This window comes from Cyprinus carpio, chromosome A21 (genome assembly GCF_018340385.1).
Source record: "Cyprinus carpio isolate SPL01 chromosome A21, ASM1834038v1, whole genome shotgun sequence".
Taxonomy (NCBI): Eukaryota; Metazoa; Chordata; class Actinopteri; order Cypriniformes; family Cyprinidae; genus Cyprinus; species Cyprinus carpio.
In genome coordinates, this window is record NC_056592.1 from 5,929,431 (window position 1) to 5,947,994 (window position 18,564).

Genomic DNA, 18,564 nt, shown 5'->3' on the forward strand with positions numbered 1-18,564 from the left:
TCTCCTAATGATCTCCAGCAGGAGACCCTGCCACCAGTTTCCCTGTGCACCAGCCAACCACTCTGTAAGAGATAATTTCTTAATTGCAACGTTAAAGTACCAATATTCTCAACTTTAATCACACCAAATTTACCCAAATTTCTGTGATTAAGGCATCTAGCAGCTGCCAAGTGCAATACCAAGGCAGTTTTAGTACCAAGAGTCTCATTTTTGTTCACTTTAATGTTACCTAATTGTTTCAGATTGCTTTTTAAATGCAATTCATTGATATTCTGTATTGGTTGATCTGTTTCAGGGCATACGAAAGCTATTTCAGTATTACTACAACAAACCCTACACAAGATCTGGCCCGCATCTACTGGGCAATATTGCCGGAATATATGACAACCAAGAAAGAGACACTTACAAAGCAACAGACAATGTCTTTAATGCTTTTATTACTTTTTACATCAAAAAGGAGTTTTCAGTCTCATAACAGATCATTTTTGCTATGTGACAGTGGCAGGCAGTCATAGGTTGGCTCTGCTCGCTGTCAGTCATGGCCCTCTTAGTGGGATTGGCCTATGTACTGAGAGATGTCCCGCCCTATCTGTCCCTTTCTCATGCTGTTTATCAGGGGACACACCGCTCGCTTTGGGCCCTGGCTTTGGTCTGGATCATCCTGGACTGTGAGGAAGGATACGGAGGTAAAAAGAAGAGCTTTGAAAACTCAAATTTTAGTAAATAATTAGGACAAATAAGTGATATAATTAAATAATTGACAGCTAAATAAAAATGCATATAAGTGGCTTCTGTTAAAACGTACCTAAATATTTGTCTGTCTGCATAGGTTTTGTGGATAAAATTCTGTCTCTAGGCCTTTGGGCTCCTTTGTCTGACATCAGCTTTGATTGTTATCTGATTCACCCCATCATTATTATACTGTACAACGGCAATCAAGAGACAACCATACACAACACAGACTCCAACTTTGTAAGTATTGCCTTCAAATAAATGCAAATGAGAGTGCGCAGGACAGTTTTAAATTTACAAATTTTAATTTACAATTTAAAAACATTTTCCATTTTAAAATGTAATTTTTTCCTGTGATGGCAAAGCAGTGTCATTTTTTTCAGTGTCACATGATCCTTCAGAAACCATTCAAATATGCTGATTTGTTGCTGAAAAACTTTTATTCTTATCAATATTGAAAACACTTGTGTTGCTTAATATTTTAATATATATATATATATATATATAACACACACACACACAAACATTTGTTACATGATTTTTTAATCAAATGGCTTCATGATAAAAGGTCATAATAACTGGTTAGGTCGTGGTAAACTTTTTTCTCCTTCTTAATGTCATTTTTAATTATCATTTTGTCTTCTCTTGTTTTCTGTCGTCAGTTCTACCTGTTTCTGGGTCACCTGCTGTAGGTTACGTGTTAACTGTGCTAACTGAAAAGCCATATCTCTTCGATAAGTCCTGCTTCTTTACCTCAAAACTGGAAGATGAAGAGAAGATTTAAAAAGAAGAGTTATATATATTTATATATTTAAGAAAAACAAGATTTTAAGAACAGTATATTTATTCATTCATTGTCCCCAATTTTCTCATTTCATTCTATTTGAAATCTGTGTTAGAGACCTTTGGTGTTCTTATTTGAATGCATTAAATAAATGATTTGATGTACAGAATTAACAGATGAACTAAAGTTTATCAGTGTATGTTGTCATATAGTGACACTGCCTGTTTTTAGTAACTCACAGATTAAAAACAATGTATTGTGTTGATACCATAGTATAATGATGGCATTAAGGGTAACACCATGGTACTTAATGTTACAACAGCCTGTTTTTGAAGTATGCAGGGACTATGAAATGGGTCTCTCCATAAATAAAATAATGTCATACATAAGATGAGCTGATGTCACAGTCACACGCAAGGAATATACTGAGTACTTCAAGTGTGAGCAGCTCATAACAATAAAACAATGACCAGACATCAGTATCTGAAGTGTAACTGACGCGGCCACATCTTAATTGCAGAAAGTGAAAGAGGAGTCATTTAACAATCCATCATTTTGAAGTAAAAAAATAAAAAAATAAAAAAATCCCATATCATTAGACATTTCAGAACACATAAAAGCTTTCAAGTAACAATACTGCATAAAACATTGTTAATCATCTTTATTTGGGATGCCACTAAAGATATTCTTGACAGATGGTCTAAAACACAGGTAGCCTATTATAACTCGAGTTTGCCATATATTATCTCCTCCTAAGTTCTTAAAATATGTGGTCAAACATGCTGTTACCCACCTGTGTGCCTGCTGTAATCAGGCAAGTCACAAAATCTGAATCATAAGAGGACAATCAACTTCAAGAGCCCAATCAACTCTTCAAGAGACCAATTAGCTATTTGACATCTTTTTTATTTGAAATTAGAGAACTATATTAAAACTCCATGCAACCCATTTCGAGTTTTGTTTTCCACTGCAATGTAAACAATTTAAAGCTCGAAATGTTTATTACTATGATTTGAATTTCTCTCAACTCCCTTGTAATCATAAAATAAATATCTACGCTTGAGGACATTCTCGAATGACTATTCACATCAATCGGTGAATCAATTTCCGGTTCATTAAAATGTACTTTTCGCTTCAATGAATCTGTCTTTCCAACATTACTACCATTAAAAGGGTTAAAAGGTACTTGTTTGAGACTCTTAATGATAATATATGATATTTCTATAGTCACTAAAGGTTTATTCAGATGTTAGTTGAAAAAAGTGCCTGAATGCTGAAATACATCTTTAAAAAAGTGTGTTAAGAACACCACGTTTACATGATGTCATATTTGTGTTAGCCTATCCGATTATATTGTTAGTCTTAATTATAATATAGCGATATATGAAAAGCGACATGTTTCTAAAATGATTAATATGATTCAGAAACTGTGAATGATGACGAGTGAATCATCAGGGGGGGCTTTACCACTTTTGGACACGAGCATGACATGACTCCGCCACTAAAGTATGCTTTACTGGCACTGTATCTTATGACATTATTCTTAAGTAAACATTATTTGAGAGCTGTGATACTGTTGTCATTTAGCAGGTGCATGGTCTTATCTGCAGAAAGTTATAACTGTCTGCATGGTGTCTTTATTAGTCAGAGTGTCTTCCAGTTGTTGATGGATGCTTGTTAGACCTGTCTTCCAATTCAGTTTAGTGGTTGAATTCATGCAGAGGCTAATGACAAATTCAAAGCAAGGTTTGCTCCAGTAAGCCCCCTGCTGGTAGATGCTGTAACCTCACTAACTCAATATCTGCATTGGGCCTTTCAACTATGTATTCTGACTGAAAGATTATTTTTGATAGGCTCACTCTCAGGCCAAAAAAAAAAAAAATAATTCAATTTTGTTGTTGTTGTTGTTGTTGTTTTTTAAAGGGAAAGATTATTTTTGATAGGCTCACTCTCAGGCCATCCAAAATGCAGATGAGTTTGTTTTTTTGTTAGAAAAAATAAAATATGAGTTCCACAACTGAATCAGGAGAGAAATATGCATAGATCAAGCACTGTTCACAAGCGAAAACAGTCCAAAACAGCTAAACAAATATGTGGACAACAGGAGATGGATTTTTTTAATTGAAGTGTTTTTATGGACTCGTATTTTGGCCAGAAGCAATGGTTTGAAGTTAAAACGCCTTAATGATTGATCTGTTTATTACAAACACAGAGATTTTTACTTTAAAAGAAGTAAACTGATTGTCTGGAGTCGTATGATTTACTTGTGGATTATTGTGATGTTTTTATCAGCTGTTTGAACTCTCATTATGACGGCACCCATTCACTGAAGACGATCCATTGGTGAGCAAGTGATGTACTGCTAAATTTCTTCAAATCTGTTCTAAAATAAACTCATCTACATCTTGGATGGCCTGAGGGTGAGTACATTTTCAGCAAATTTGTGACATGTGGCTTTTCGTCAAAGAGTGCCTTCTTTGAGCCAGCTGGGTTGTCGTTCTGTGAATGAAGTCAAAGGCTGCCCTACTTTCGGTTGAAGCCCCTCTCGACCTCTTTTAACCCCCTACAGTGCACGTATATCACATATACAGTGATTCAGAGTGTGTAGCAAGAAGTAGCGTTGCCCCGTGCAACAACACATACTAGTGAGGTTATATTTAACTGACTTCAGAAAGCTGACACTCTGGAAGTTTTCCATATCTCCACTCACGAATGCTTAAGGTTCTGTGCCAAAACAAGACTAGATCTGTAAGCATGTACCTGGATTGGGAATAACAGCACAATTGAACCTTCAAACAAGCTCATTTTTTTATGAGTGATTGCGCAGAGATTTGTGATTTATAGAAAGGCTGTCTGTGTGTAAAACAGGTGTAATGTTGCCATGCTGGTTGCTGATTGCATTTACGTATGTAGGGAAAAATGATCTAATTAAGCACATACCTCAGGCCCACTTGAATATGAAACAAAAGTTAGGGGTCAGTACATGATCTCACCAAAAATTCATTTAAAAAAATAAATAAATAAACAAATAAATAAATAAATTACAAAAAAAAAAAAAAAAAAATGAAATAGTATTACAAATTATAATAACTGTTTGGTATTTGAAATATTTTAAAATGTAATTAATTCCTGTGATGGCAAAGCTGAATTTTCAGCATCATTACTCCAGTCTTCACTGTCACATGATACTTCAGAAATCATTATAAAATGCTTATTTAGTGCTTAAGAAACATTTTAAATCAGTTTTTCCTTTTTTCCTTTAAAATATATTAAAATATTAAAAATTAAAAAAAAAATTGTGGTAACTGTGGTACATTTTCGAAATTCTTTGATCAATAGAATGTTCAAAACAGAATTAATACAATTTTGTTTTTGTAACAACATACAAGTTTTTACTGCTACTACTTTTGATCAATTAATTATAAAAAAAGGATAAAAATAGATCTATATTAAATGCTCTCTAAAGACATTAATTAACACAGATTCATAAATCTGATTTTTTTTTTTTTTTTTTTTTTTTAGGATCTGCAATTAGTTTCTACTCTTTTATATACTTACACATATATGTTTTTATATTTGAAAAGATGGATTTCATTATAATTTAACACTATAGTGTGGGAATGATTTGTGAAAAAAGAAGCACGTATGTTTGGTTATTTTTAAATGGATATAAAAAAAAAGGTCAATTACTAAACGGATTAATAAAACAGGAAAAAAAATTAAAGGGGTTGGGCTTACTTGGTTGTACTTTATTAGCCCATTTTTCACTTTTTGTTTATAATTAAAATTTAAATGTATTATATTTTGTCTTTTTATGACAAAACATCATAAGCTTTTAGATGTGAGATTAACCTTGATTTGATACAAATTTGAAGGCTATTCATGTAATAAGTCTACACTCAATCCCTGTACATTCTGTTTTTAACACTGTTCAACACGTGTGTCTGAAGTGCTTTGAGTGGAAGTGCTACTCTGTTCTTTGATAAGAATACAAGAGCATATACTATTTTAGACCCCAATATCAGTGCTACATGGTGATTATGAAATTAAATTATCCCTTAATTAAAATAAAACAACCAAACAAACACATTAAACAAAGAAATTACCATAATATATAAATACCATACCATCAGTATACCATGGTGGCATGCCATCACAAAACATTTCTAAAACAATAAACAAAAAAGTTCTATTTAAACCCTTTCTAAAACAGTGCGTAAAGTATAAACTACAACGTTCTATTTTGAAGTATCTGTGAAAATATCAAGCCCGAGTCTCCAAGAAAACAAATTAGTACAAGACGTACAAGTCCTCATATCAGTGTTTATGATGAATGGTGTGTATGTGGTTGCATAACTTTTTTGGGATCAAAGCGACACTTGGAATTTTATTAGTGTAAAATAACTGGGTGGGTCTTCACCTCAAGACATGACGTGTGTGTTTGTTAGTCTTTCCGGCCTGTATCTGCCCAGCAACTGTTCAGACACACACACATTTACACAAAATATCAGCATGGCTTGTTAAACACACAGGAATGGTCATGCTGTGTTGAAGACCTACAGCCTGTCCACACCTGTTCCTGTTTCCAACACAATGCTGTCACTGACCCGCTCATAAATGTATCAGTGTTATAAAATAATACACCACACACACACTGAATCATGTAACATTGTCTGTTTGGTTTTTTGCGGTGCCAAAACCTCAGATCATAAGCTGTCATCCTCTTTAGATTTAGAAGGTCAGCAGTAATGTCTCTTGCTGTGGAAAATGTGACGGTGCCAGTAATTTTAATGATATCAATGTGAGATAAATATTTTTAAAATCTATTTTTATATGGTTCCTACTTTAAAAATACCCATCAATGAAAGAATATTAAATGCTGAACCCATTTTTGAACCTCATAAAACTGCACAATATCACAAATTATCTTTGTTTACAAGAATATATGTTTTTTGTAAAGTAATGGCACTCCTCTGTTTGACAGTGTATGAGAGGCGTCTGCTCAAATAACACATTTATAGGAATGTGTGTGTGTGTGTGTGTGTGTGTGTGTGTGTGTGTGTGTGTGTGTGTGTGTGTGTGTGTGTGTGTGTGTGTGTGTGTGTGTGTGTGTGTGTGTGTGTGTGTGTGTGTTCTTTATGACCCGGTCTCAGGACACAGACTGGAGTCAGGGGCTTACGCCCTCAGAGCTTTGCAGGACACTGAAGGAGTGAAGACATTATGTTCCCACAGGGATCAATCATAAGGCAACACATTCTAAAGACTGAAACCTCAGTGTGATTTTAACAGCCTGCAAAGCTTAAAGGTTTCTTGACCTGTGCCAACCCTAAGCCAGAGTATGTCGGGTAAATTTGTTGCATCCAAGAGACACACAAATTGTGGGAGATATTAAACATGACAATGAAATGCTTTGATGAACTCAACTTTGGATTCAAAGGAATTGCCATAATATTTAACTTCATATTGAACCTCATTTCGCATCCTTTGCAGGAAATTTTGCATGCAAATTTTGTCAGTTTGTAATCCATTCACCACATTGAAAAGGCTTGGAATATAAAGCATAAAGTTGCATGGACTACTTGTGCATTTGCATAATTTTTAAGCTTGAAAGTTCTGTTCTTATGATTGCATGAGAAGTAAAATCATAATTGTATTGCATTATTTAAAAAAAGAAATAATCATTTTTTTTTTTCAAATGAGAACATGAGGGAGAGTAAATGATGACAGATTTCTTTTTACAGGGTCATTTGTTTCTTGAATAACACAATAGATAGGAAAAATCAAGCATGGTGCTTGTTGACAGTTTCATGAATTAGATGTGAAGACAGAGAGAGCAAGTTTCCATAACTGTGTGTTCCTCGAATTAAATGCACCTGTTGGGAAGGCCACCTCACATTACAGATGTGTGTGCTAGAAAGAGAGAGTGTGGAGGTAAAGGAGACGCAGATCTTGGAAAGGAAAGAACGAAGCACTTCTGAGAACATTGCAGTCTTCTTCCTCTGCATCAAAGCTTGTAGATCAGATCCTCCTTGTGGAGCTTTAAACATTTCTTATTTTAAAAAACCCTCTGTCTGTGTCTGCAACACCGATGCAGGATAAACACTCGCCCCTGAGCACCTCTGAGAGGCATTAAAATAGCTTTCAATGTCAAATTCTGCTCCACTGTTCTGACAGTAATAATCTTGTTCTGGGCTCACAGATGAAAACACCTCAGAGATGATCTTCATGATGTTTGTCAACTCTGATGATCGCAAGGCAGGCAAATATAGCTGTGAAGTGAAAATCGTCCGGCATGGCACATGTCTCTGCTATCAGGTAACCCACTTTGAACTAAGGGGGATGTGGACTAAAAATAAACCCTCTCCCCAAACCCCCAAGACCTGTCAGCTTTACGTGAACCTCATATTCTCCAGACCTACATCACCGTTGAGTATTATTGCCCATTTGGATGTAAAAAAAGGTATCTGCTTCATTGTCTGGGTTTTTGTCTCTCTCTCTTTCTCTCTCTCTCTGTCTCTCTCTCTCTCTCTCTCAGGACAAACCATTTGTGTTCTGCCTGCAGGGATCTGATGCTGAGCACTGGCTGCTTTAAGAGTGAGATCTTTGGACTCAATTGCTCATAACAGATGTGTCCAAACTGAGGTAACGAGTCTGTCAAAGGGCGTCAGGTTTTATGGCTTTGGCTGCTAGTTGGAAATAAAAAAAATTGAATCCAATTTTAATTTATTTGAATGACATGACTTTATAGTTATTATTTTACTGTGTTTATAAGTTATTGTTTTCTGTGACACTGTACATTGGTATAGTGACTAAAAGGTATTTTTAAAGAATACTGTTTTCTTATTTAGTCATATTATTCTAACATGCATGGCTTTTCACCATTAGCTGATTTAGAATTTCTACTACTTTTTATTACAGTATCAAGTTAACATTTTGAATAAGTACACCACACAACTTTATACATACATACATACACACACACACACACATATATATATATATACAGTACAGGTCAAAAGTTTGGAAACATTACTATTTTTAATGTTTTTGAAAGAAGTTTCTTCTGCTCATCAAGGCCGCATTTATTTGATCAAAAATACAGAAAAAAAAAATGTAATATTGTGATATATTATTACAATTTAAAATAATTGTTTTTAAACTTATTATACTTTAAATTATCATTTATTTATGTGATGCAAAGCTGAATTTTTAGGATATTCATTATCAAATCCTTTAGAATTCATTAAAATATGATGATTCATTATCAAAGTTGGAAACAGTTTTTTCAGAATATGTGATACTTTTTAGGATACTTTGATGAATAAAAATTAAAAAAAAAAAAAAAAAAAAAAAAAAAAGAAGCTATGTTTTTAAAATATAAATATTTTGTAATAACAATATACACTACTGGTCAGTAATTTGGGGTCAGTAATTTTTTTTTCTTTTTTTTTTAAATAAAATCAATACTTTTATTCAGCAAGGATGTGTTAAATTGATAAAAAGTGATAGTAAAGAAAATATATTATTAGAATATATTATTATTATATTATTTTTTTTATTTTGAATAAATACAGTTCTTTTTAACCTTTTATTCATCAAATATATTAGACAGCAGAACTGTTTCCAACACTCATAATAAATCAGAATATTAGAATGATTTCTAAATGATCATGTGATAGACTGGATGTTACATGTGACACTGAAGGCTGGAGTAATGATGCTGAAAATTCAGCTTTGCATCACAGGAGTAATAATTTTTTTTTTTTTATATATTCAAATAGAAAACTATTATTTTAAGTTGTAATAATATTTCACAATATTACAGTTTTTTCTGTATTTTTGATCAAATAAATGCAGGCTTGATGAGCAGAAGAGACTTCTTTCAAAAACATTAAAAATAGTAATGTTTTCAAACTTTTGACCTGTACTGTACATACATACATACATACATACATACATACATATACATACATATATATATATATATATATATATACTATATATATAAAAACCTAGTATTTAATGCTTAGTTCAATGTCAAAAATCTGGTTGTAATGGAAAAACCTAGTATTAAATGCTTAGTTATTAACTTTGGTTGTACAATGGTGTACTGATAGTATCAGATGAGTGATAAACATATTCATGTACCATAGTATTATACCATATTACTCCAAGGCAAAATACAAAAAAAAGAAAATCACATTACAATGTCTTAAATCCACATTACTCTTCAAACAATCCATATCTCTAATTTACGATTCTTCAAAAAATGATCTATAGCTCTAATTTTCGATGCGTCTAACTGTTTCTTGTTTTCTTTTTTCTCTTCTTCCATTTCCTCTCTTGCAGTGACGTGTGTTCAGTGATCCAGAGAGAGGAGATGACAGCTGAGCGGGTTGACATGGCCGTCCCAGACAATCTGCTGTTCTTGGACACAGATGCTGTCAACTCTTCCTTCGCTTCACCACCCATAGAGCAAAATGAGCTTGCCCGTGCCACAGACAACCAGACAGATGACAGATGCAGTTCAGTCCCTGATCAACACCCTAATCCAGCCTCAGGAAGCTCAGGATTAATGCCAGTTCCGCAGCAGGACGGGACTTCTGAGATCCATAGTACAAACATTAAAAGGGAAAATGAGAGTGGTTTAGTCTTAAGGCGGTCCCTGGATCCCACTGCAATGATAGAAATTCAAATAAATCATCCAAATGATGATAAAAGTGACAATTGTGACTTCAGTACTGCTGCTGTAAAGGAGACTGACAATATCTCAAACAGTATTAACATCCCTAAACTAATTCACCTAATGGACAATAATCAAAATGACAAACATAGGGACTCAAACAGTAAAGCTGATCCAAATGAGGCTCATGATAATTTGTTGAGTCCAGAAGTTCTATTATTAACAGAAGACAACAGGCAAGAAGAAAAGAGCCAAGACACCATTTTAAACCGTTATGTCTCCTCTGAGAGCACTGGACTTGAGGTTAGCCAAATGGCTAATGATAATAACCCCTTGGTAAACACTGTCTCTGATGTAATGAATAGTGAGCAAAGCTCATGCTTGATTGCAAGCAATGAGACTGATGCAGCTTCCTCTCAATCCCTCATCCAGACTTGCCAGGATTCATCTGAAGGTGTTGATGCAGCAGTGGAAGTGGCGACTGCATATAAAACTCATCCAGAAATGCATGACATTGCAGATGACTTGACATTTTGTGGCTTCACAACCTCTCATATACCAAAGACAGACGATCCGAAAACTGGAATTCATCTATCTTTGGCTGATTTGCATGAAGCAGACACTGTAAACATCTTAACACATGCCTCAACATTATTAGACACTTTGGGGTTGAACAACAATGTGTTGGAAACAGCTGACATGCCAGGCAATGACAGTGGGATCATTCAGACTGTAAATCAAGACTTAGCTTCCTTAAATGTTGAGTTTTGCACTGGCGTTTTAACCCAAATGGTTCAGAATCTTCTACGGGATTCAAAATATGATGTAACGGAATCAGAATCCAACAGAACGGATGATTCCATACTTGACAGAATGACTGATACAAAATTCCCTTTGGACATCAATTGGGTGGCAACTTGTAGCAATGATCCAAGTGAGACAATAGAGTCACTTTTCCCTCAATCCATGCACGAAACCGTACAGATTGGTGAAAAACATGAGAAGGATCTCTCACAAGTGATCCCTTGCCCAACAACTGTCACGAATAGAGATTTAGATAACTGTTCTGAGGAGATCGACGGTGCTTGCTTAAAGTTCACAAGAACAGAACGTGATGTTGAGGCTGGTAGCGAGTTGTGGCTGGATGCACGCCAGATCTTGGCAGGTGAAGAGGATGAGAGTGCTATTTTCGACAAGTGGGGTCGTTCGTGTTCTCCCAGCCCCCCCATGGCCCATCCAGACAACACAAAAGCCTCTGATTACTCCAGGAGGGAGAACATTTCAGTTGACTGCCACACTGAAGACTGGGAGCTGAGGTTTCCACCTGTTGAGAGGCGGTCATCCTCAGACAGCTGGGCTAGTGCACTTTCAGACTGGTTCCAGGCAGTTAACACCTATTCAGAAGACTCTTTCACCAGCGCTAACACTTCAAGCACTGGTTTTAAGCTCAGTATGGCAATCCAGGATGACTTTTTGGAGCAAAGGACAAGTCCTGATAATGCAAACAATACTGGACTGACGTGTCTGTCCCTGAATCTCTTAGAATCAGAAGAACCAGGTCAAGCCTTGAGTAGAGGACTAGTTGAGTCTGATAACACTAATGGAACTCTTTTTAAACAAGGAGATAGAGATGGACTTCCTTCTCATTCAGACTCAGACAGACAGGACAATACAACAATGGAGAACAACATGAGTTTATTAGAGAGGTCTGAATGCCATAAAACAGATAAGAATGCAGTCTTGGATACGCTTAATGCATCAAAGTGTCCTGCAAATGAGGTCAGTGCCAAACATTATGGAAGTCAGCACACCCCTGGAGAGTTTTGGAGTGCAAAGGTGAGATGACTATCACATTTCAAATACAATTAGCACAGGCAGATGTAGACTCTGGTGTTTTGACGGAGTTTTCTTTTGCTCTTCTGCAATTCGCATTTAGAGATTTGCATTTCAAACTAAAGGTTAGTTTTGGTTGACTGTACTGAAATAACCACATATTGAATGCAAAATTTAAAACCATTTAAATTCTAAAACCAAAGAGTACTTTGGTAGAGCCATTGTTCAGTGGTGGTATCCTCATGCATAAACATGATACTAAATGCTTACTGTATTCACATACCATAGGTAGCTACTGTAGTAAAAAGAATACAATGGTACACCTCCGAAAACGTGGTATTATTGTGGTAACGTCCAACAAAACATTGGTATTTTTTGATATTGTTTTATTAGTGGCCATTTCCATTATTTAAAATCTTCCACATAGTGACAGAACATGATCTTAAATAGCCTGTCACCTTTAACATTTCCTTTAATAGGTCTTACATGTGTGGAACACTTTCATTACCACACAAAAAATATCACTTCAGAATGTACACACACACTCTCTTTCTCTTTCTCACACACTAAACATATACTAAACAGTTTATATACAGTACAGACCAAAAGTTTTATAAACAGTTTTATTATTACAGACCAAAAGTTAGTGGAACATTTTATTTATTTAAAGTACTCTTCTGCGTCATCGACGCCTGCATTCCACAGAATAGTGACACAATTTAGGCTAACTTATTATACTGAGCTTAATTTCATGTGATGCAAAGTTTTAGCATTACTCACAATGATCCACCTTTAACATTATCAAAGGTGTGGAAACTTTGCTGCTGTCTGCCTTATATTTTTTGGAAACATGCGATACAATTTTTAGGATACATTTGTGAATAAAAAGTAAAAAAGGAACTATAAAATATTTTGTAAGGGGCACAGCACACTACTGGCAGTTCCTTGGGGTCATGCACCACTGTACTACTTTTAATTCAGGCGTTTGATAAAAAGTGGGTAAGCAAGAGTTAGAATTAATAATTATTAGAAGATAGAATGCAGTTCTTTTCAACCGTATTCATTCACATGTATATTAAGACAGCAGAACCGGTTGTTCGACACAAAAATCAGCATATTAGATATGATTTCAGATGATCATTTTGACTGGAGAATGTACACAAGGCTGGATGTTACTGATGCCATTGGCATCACAGGAATAAATTTCTCTTTTTTTAAAAAGAGTATCTATTCACAATATTACTGTTTTTTTCTGTATTTTTTGATCAAATAACTTCAGAGCCTTCAATGAGACCAGAAAACATTTTTTCAAAAACATTTAATAAAATAATGTAATTGTTTCCAAATGTGTGGTTGTAAATATATTATCCAACTTGTGTGTGTCTTCGAGGAGGAACTTGAAATATACTTCTCAAAGGATCTCGGCTTACATTAGTGACAAGAATTTAACTGACAGTGTGAGTATATATATATAACTCCCGTTTGGTGTGATTTAGCTAACTTTTTGGAGCCATTTTTGACAAACCCATCACCAAAGTATGGCTCAAACGCACTCACTGACACTTAAACATTCACCACCCTCCTCATGACAGACAGCTGTGGCTGCTGAAGAAATGTGAGGTGCAGAGAAAAATACTGATAAACAGAAATGCAGACTAATTATAGAGGCCGGAGGATGATAATAGACCAAAGAGCAAAAGAGGAACTGGAGAGGCAATGGGTGAGGGGCACGAGCACAGCTGAGGGCCGAAATACGAGCCCTGCTCCCAAACTCTGTGTCGTACTGTACGACAGTTTCTCCAATCCCACAGACCCCTGAGATAGCGGGAGAGCTGTGATTGGTTCCCTTACATTACACAGTGGCTGTGATCACTATAATAGAGATGATTCCTTCCATTGCCAACCACATGTGGCTTTAGACTGCAGCATGAAAGCATAATGGTTTTTGTTTTAGGCAGACCATCGCCTTAGTGAGGTATGTAAACAAACAGCTGAATGTAGTTTGGATGAGAATAGGCCTAAATTGACTTGACAAATAATACAAATTCTTCAATTCCTGTGCTGTCTGCCTCTAAATTCTTGTCTCTAGATAGAACTCTGCATCTTCTCCATGACATTTAATGTTTTTTTCCAATGTTTTTGTGTTTCAGTCAGAAGGAAATGTGCTGGTTGAGGTGACTGGAGACAAAGATTCCCAACTTGGGTTGGTCTTCGAGGAGGAACGTGAAAACAGTTTTACTTCTCAAAGGATCTCGGCTTACATTAGTGACAAGAATTTAACTGACAGTGTGAGTGGCGAGGAGCGGCATCACAGTTCCGATGTTGCTCTCCACACATGTCCCTCTCAATCGAACAGTCACGTGTCTTCTGAGGTGGGACTTGCTGAAGGAAATGAATCGCTTGGGCATTTTAACACCAAGGACTGTACCGTGAAGCCAAGAGAAGAGGAAAGAAATACATTTCCACAGTTTATTATGCCATTTGCTCCACTCGGTACTGGAAATACTTTTCTTCATCATAGTCTATTGAAAAGTCCACAGGCTGATCTAGACCTTCCACCTAAAGGGATTATTAATGAGATACACCTTAAGAGTGATCAAAAACCAATCAGTAGTGAAGATTCTTCTGAAGATCGCTTTCATACTTGGCCTGACCAATCTTTATCTTCATCCTGTGGAGATTCAGATGATCCTTCCATCAAGGATACAAGGAGAAAAGCAGGGTACACTGATACCTGTGACATCAACAAAGAAATTTCTAAGTTAATTTTACTCACTGGACAACGTTTTATGGTATCTGTGGACAAAATTGTTGCATATGTAACTCTAGACTTGGAAGAACCCAATTTAAGTCAGTTTTCTTTGTTAAACTGTGAGGAACGACTGAAAACAGACAACATGCCTCACAAGACTTCCAAAACTTCTTTAGATTGTAAAACACACTCGAAACATAAGGAGAAGCCAGCAGAGAAGCAGCAACACAGGATTCAAACATCAAAAAAACAAGATCTTCAGCCCCCATCCCAGGCGAAAGATGAATTCAAGTCAGAAGGAGGGGGCTGTGAAGATCGTCCAGTTACTGTCGTTGAGACCATCGTTATCACAGAGAAGATCATTCCTAAAACCCAAGGGAAGAAGAAAAAGAAGTATGCGCAGCATGGGACGCCAAAGCCAGAGAATGATCAACTGACTGACTTAGGGAGCAGAAACACACAGAAGAGTGTGACTGGCAAGACCGAGAACCTTGATGTGAAGGTGACGTCAAATGGTCTGGATAAACCAGCAGCTCATCCTCCCAATTTGGAGATTACGAACAAACAAAGCATTCAGAAAGTTATGTCAGTGAGACCCAAAGTACACCACAGTGGGAGTTTTGCAGCCAAGATGGACCCTGACGGCGTAAATGCCACCCAGAAAGCCACTCCTATAAAACTCAGAGTAGATGCCATTAACACAGCCATGATGGAAAATAAGACGTGCACCTCAGATTCTCTGAGCACGTGTTTATCCAGCATGCTGAATGATGACATCAAGCGCAGGCGAATCACAGACAACTTGTCTGGGGCAGTTCCAATAAGGACGAGGCCACAGCTGCCCGCAATTTTCCGCCAGGCAAGAAAAGATGGAGAAGATACGACCCGGAGAGCTTACAGTGAGGTTGTCAAGCAGAAGACTTCAACACCCAAAGAAGGTTCTCCAAATGCATTCCTGTTTAACTTCATATTAAATATCAATCCTTTTGAAAAGGGATGTCCAATTCTGCTCCCAGGGGCCTAATGTCTGGCAGAGTTTACCTTCAATCTGCCAAAAACACACTTGCTGGTTCAGGTGTGTTTAACTAGTTCAGGTGTGTTAAACTAAACCCAAAATCCCCACCACCATCAAGAATCAACACCCCACAACCCTAAACATTAACATTTTGTGTTTTTATAGTATGTGTTCCTGAGTCAGAAATGTCAGAATCATCCAATTTGACCCAGTCTGATGTGGTTTGCTGGTCTTAGCTGGTTTAGCTTGTCTATCATTCTAGTTAATACGCTGTATTACGTATGCCATGCCAGTAGTTGGCGCTGTCACCTTGTTAGTAAACAGTACCTGTAAAGAAGTGACAATTATATGTTGTATATGAAGCATCTACACTGTTGGTTGTAATATTGGTAAAGTAATTTCACACTTTGCTGAAGAAGCGTTAGCAAACTCTTGAGCAGCAACAACAGTACCATGTACTCCACCACTGTTTCGTATGTTTGTTTGCACTTGCCTTTAAAATCGACATGTGCTGCGCATGTCTACATACCTAACACGTACTATGCACGCGCATGACGTCACCTTTTTCAAAGATTCCCATTTTGGGTGTTTACATGGAAACGATAACGGTGGCATTTTCAAATACTTGCGCTTTGAAACCCGTTTTCAAAAATATGCATTTCCAATCCCCAAAACACCGTTGTCGTGTAAACAAACAGGCAAAACATAAAAAAATTCCCGTTTTTGGCTGAAAACATTGTTGTGTAAACAGCCCCTTAGGAGGACCAGCTAATAATCTTAGGATGATTCAAGATTTTTTTTTTTTTGGATGTAGAATAAAATGGAAGCAGGTTATCAAATAAATTTCTGTAAAATGGACTGTAAATGATGCATTTTTCTATGTTTTTGTTGTAGTTGTGGTTCCTCGTGTAGTCTCAGAGATCCAGGCTGACCCAGTCCCTGATGACCCCCAGAACATCTTGCTTTGGTGCCAGTTCAGGCCTGTCCCACCTGATGCCACCATTAAGTGGACTAAAGAAGGAACAGTTCTGTCAGAGATAAACAAAGTGTAAGAAAACCCCTCTTTTCCTATTGGCCCGTTTCACATTATCTACCTACTTTATCATCTGACTCTGGTTCCAAAATTAAGATTCCAAATGGAATTGGCTAACTGAGAAGACCACATTTACAACAACATAACTATATACCACTACCACTCACTCGCACTCTTGTCCAGTTCTTGTCCAAATCTGCTGTAAATTTTGGCAGAGACCTGACTGAACATCAGAGCTCTGGTGATTCAGCCATGACTTGGAGTGGAAGCAAAATGAACCTTTTACATAACAGTGTGATTCATTCCTACTAAATGCTGACTGTGCCTCAGACTCTCTCAAACAGGCCTCTTCTTTCCAGAATGGTACTTCTGATTTGTAATTGCAGTTATACTGCATATAATCAAGATTCGGGGATGAACACATGGTCTGTGTTGACCACTGTACTTGGTGCCATTTGCCAAGATGTGTGAAGGGTTACTAATTTACTATAAATGTTCAGTAAAATGTTTTTCTTTTTTCTGTAGAGAGAAGGATGACAGCCGCTTCACTTTGACAACCAAAAAGGCTTATAAAAAATATATAGCTCTACAAAAACACACCAAAAAACGCCAACAAACACTTCTTCTTACACCACAGAACAACATCACACCTCAGAGTAAAATATAAAAGACTGCTTTCCCTACCAGACTAATGATTAAAGACTATAAAAAAAGAATATAATAATCTAATAATGTACTCCATGACTAAGCAGAAAGTTTTAGCAGGAACTCATAATCAAAATAATAAGCACTGAAAAAAAAACATAAAAAAATGAAAGAAAGCCAGGCAAAGATTTATTCTGCTACCAAAATGGCTCATTGCATTTGATACAGTTCGGCTGTCAATGAAGTACATTCTTTAAGTATGCATGTGTGCATTTGTTTTATAGGTTGTATTTATATGATAAAAAAATAATAATAATAATTGTAAAAGGAATAAATAAAACATTAAAATGAAATATTAATACAATTTAAGATAGGTATTTTCTATTTTAATATACTTTAAAATGTAATTTATTCCAATGATGCCAAAGTTGAATATTCAGCAGCTGTTACGTCAGTCTTTTAATCCTTCAGAAATCATTTTAATGACTTGCTGCTTAAGAAGCATTTCTTATTAAACCAAGAATAGAAATTTGAAAAGATCAGCATTTATGAGAAATAATTATTTTGTAGCATTGTAATCTTTACTGCCACGTTTGATCAATTTAGTGTGTCCCTGCTAAATAAAAGCATTAATTTCTTAAAAAAAAAAAAAAAGTGTAATGTCCCCAAACATTTGAAGGATAGTGTATATATTTCCAAATTTTAGTGTCAAATACGTAGAGTTTGTGTCTGGGAAACCAATTCTCACTTTGAATCTCTAAAAACAAGAAAAAAACAAACAAGAATACTTATTACACCACATTTACACAAAACTTTAAAAAAATTCATCACATCACTGATTATAAAAATACACACCCAGTCATGATCAACCAGGTAAACAGACATTTCTATAGAATCTACTGTTCCTATGAGTAGCTAAACTATTATGAAGAGTATGATGAATTGTTTCTTTTATGAAAATCTGGCATCTCTGTATATGTGTAAATCCTATTTATGCTATTATCTCCCAGCTGAGCCCAGGGTTGTGGATGGCGATGAGGAGAACATCCAGTGCAGCCCACTTCTCTTTAAGGAAGATTTTCTCTCG

At 36.0% G+C, this 18,564-nt stretch overlaps 2 protein-coding genes across 2 annotated transcripts; both read left to right on the plus strand.

Moving 5' to 3' along the window:
- Positions 1-350: 350 nt before the first annotated feature.
- Positions 351-999, plus strand: LOC122134784 (O-acyltransferase like protein-like). The gene is made up of 2 exons (XM_042711525.1): positions 351-686; positions 830-999. The coding sequence occupies exons 1-2, from the start codon at positions 539-541 to the stop codon at positions 991-993; spliced, it is 312 nt and encodes a 103-aa protein (XP_042567459.1). The 5' UTR covers positions 351-538; the 3' UTR covers positions 994-999.
- A 7,040-nt stretch (positions 1,000-8,039) lies between these two features.
- LOC109045141 (alpha-protein kinase 2-like) lies at positions 8,040-17,499 on the plus strand. The gene is made up of 5 exons (XM_019062993.2): positions 8,040-8,158; positions 9,866-12,035; positions 14,183-15,722; positions 16,694-16,847; positions 17,358-17,499. Exons 2-5 carry the CDS (start codon positions 9,897-9,899, stop codon positions 17,497-17,499), a joined length of 3,975 nt encoding a protein of 1,324 aa, XP_018918538.2. The 5' UTR covers positions 8,040-8,158; positions 9,866-9,896.
- Positions 17,500-18,564: the final 1,065 nt, after the last annotated feature.

Bases quoted from the DNA above. Each gene is read 5' to 3' on its own strand.
- LOC122134784 (XM_042711525.1), top strand. From the start codon at position 539: ATGGCCCTCTTAGTGGGATTGGCCTATGTACTGAGAGATGTCCCGCCC. The intron at 687-829 runs GTAAAAAGAAGA...CTGTCTGCATAG, and splicing joins CTGTGAGGAAGGATACGGAG to GTTTTGTGGATAAAATTCTG.
- LOC109045141 (XM_019062993.2), top strand. From the start codon at position 9,897: ATGACAGCTGAGCGGGTTGACATGGCCGTCCCAGACAATCTGCTGTTC. The intron at 12,036-14,182 runs GTGAGATGACTA...TTTGTGTTTCAG, and splicing joins GAGAGTTTTGGAGTGCAAAG to TCAGAAGGAAATGTGCTGGT. The intron at 15,723-16,693 runs GTTCTCCAAATG...TTTTTGTTGTAG, and splicing joins GACTTCAACACCCAAAGAAG to TTGTGGTTCCTCGTGTAGTC.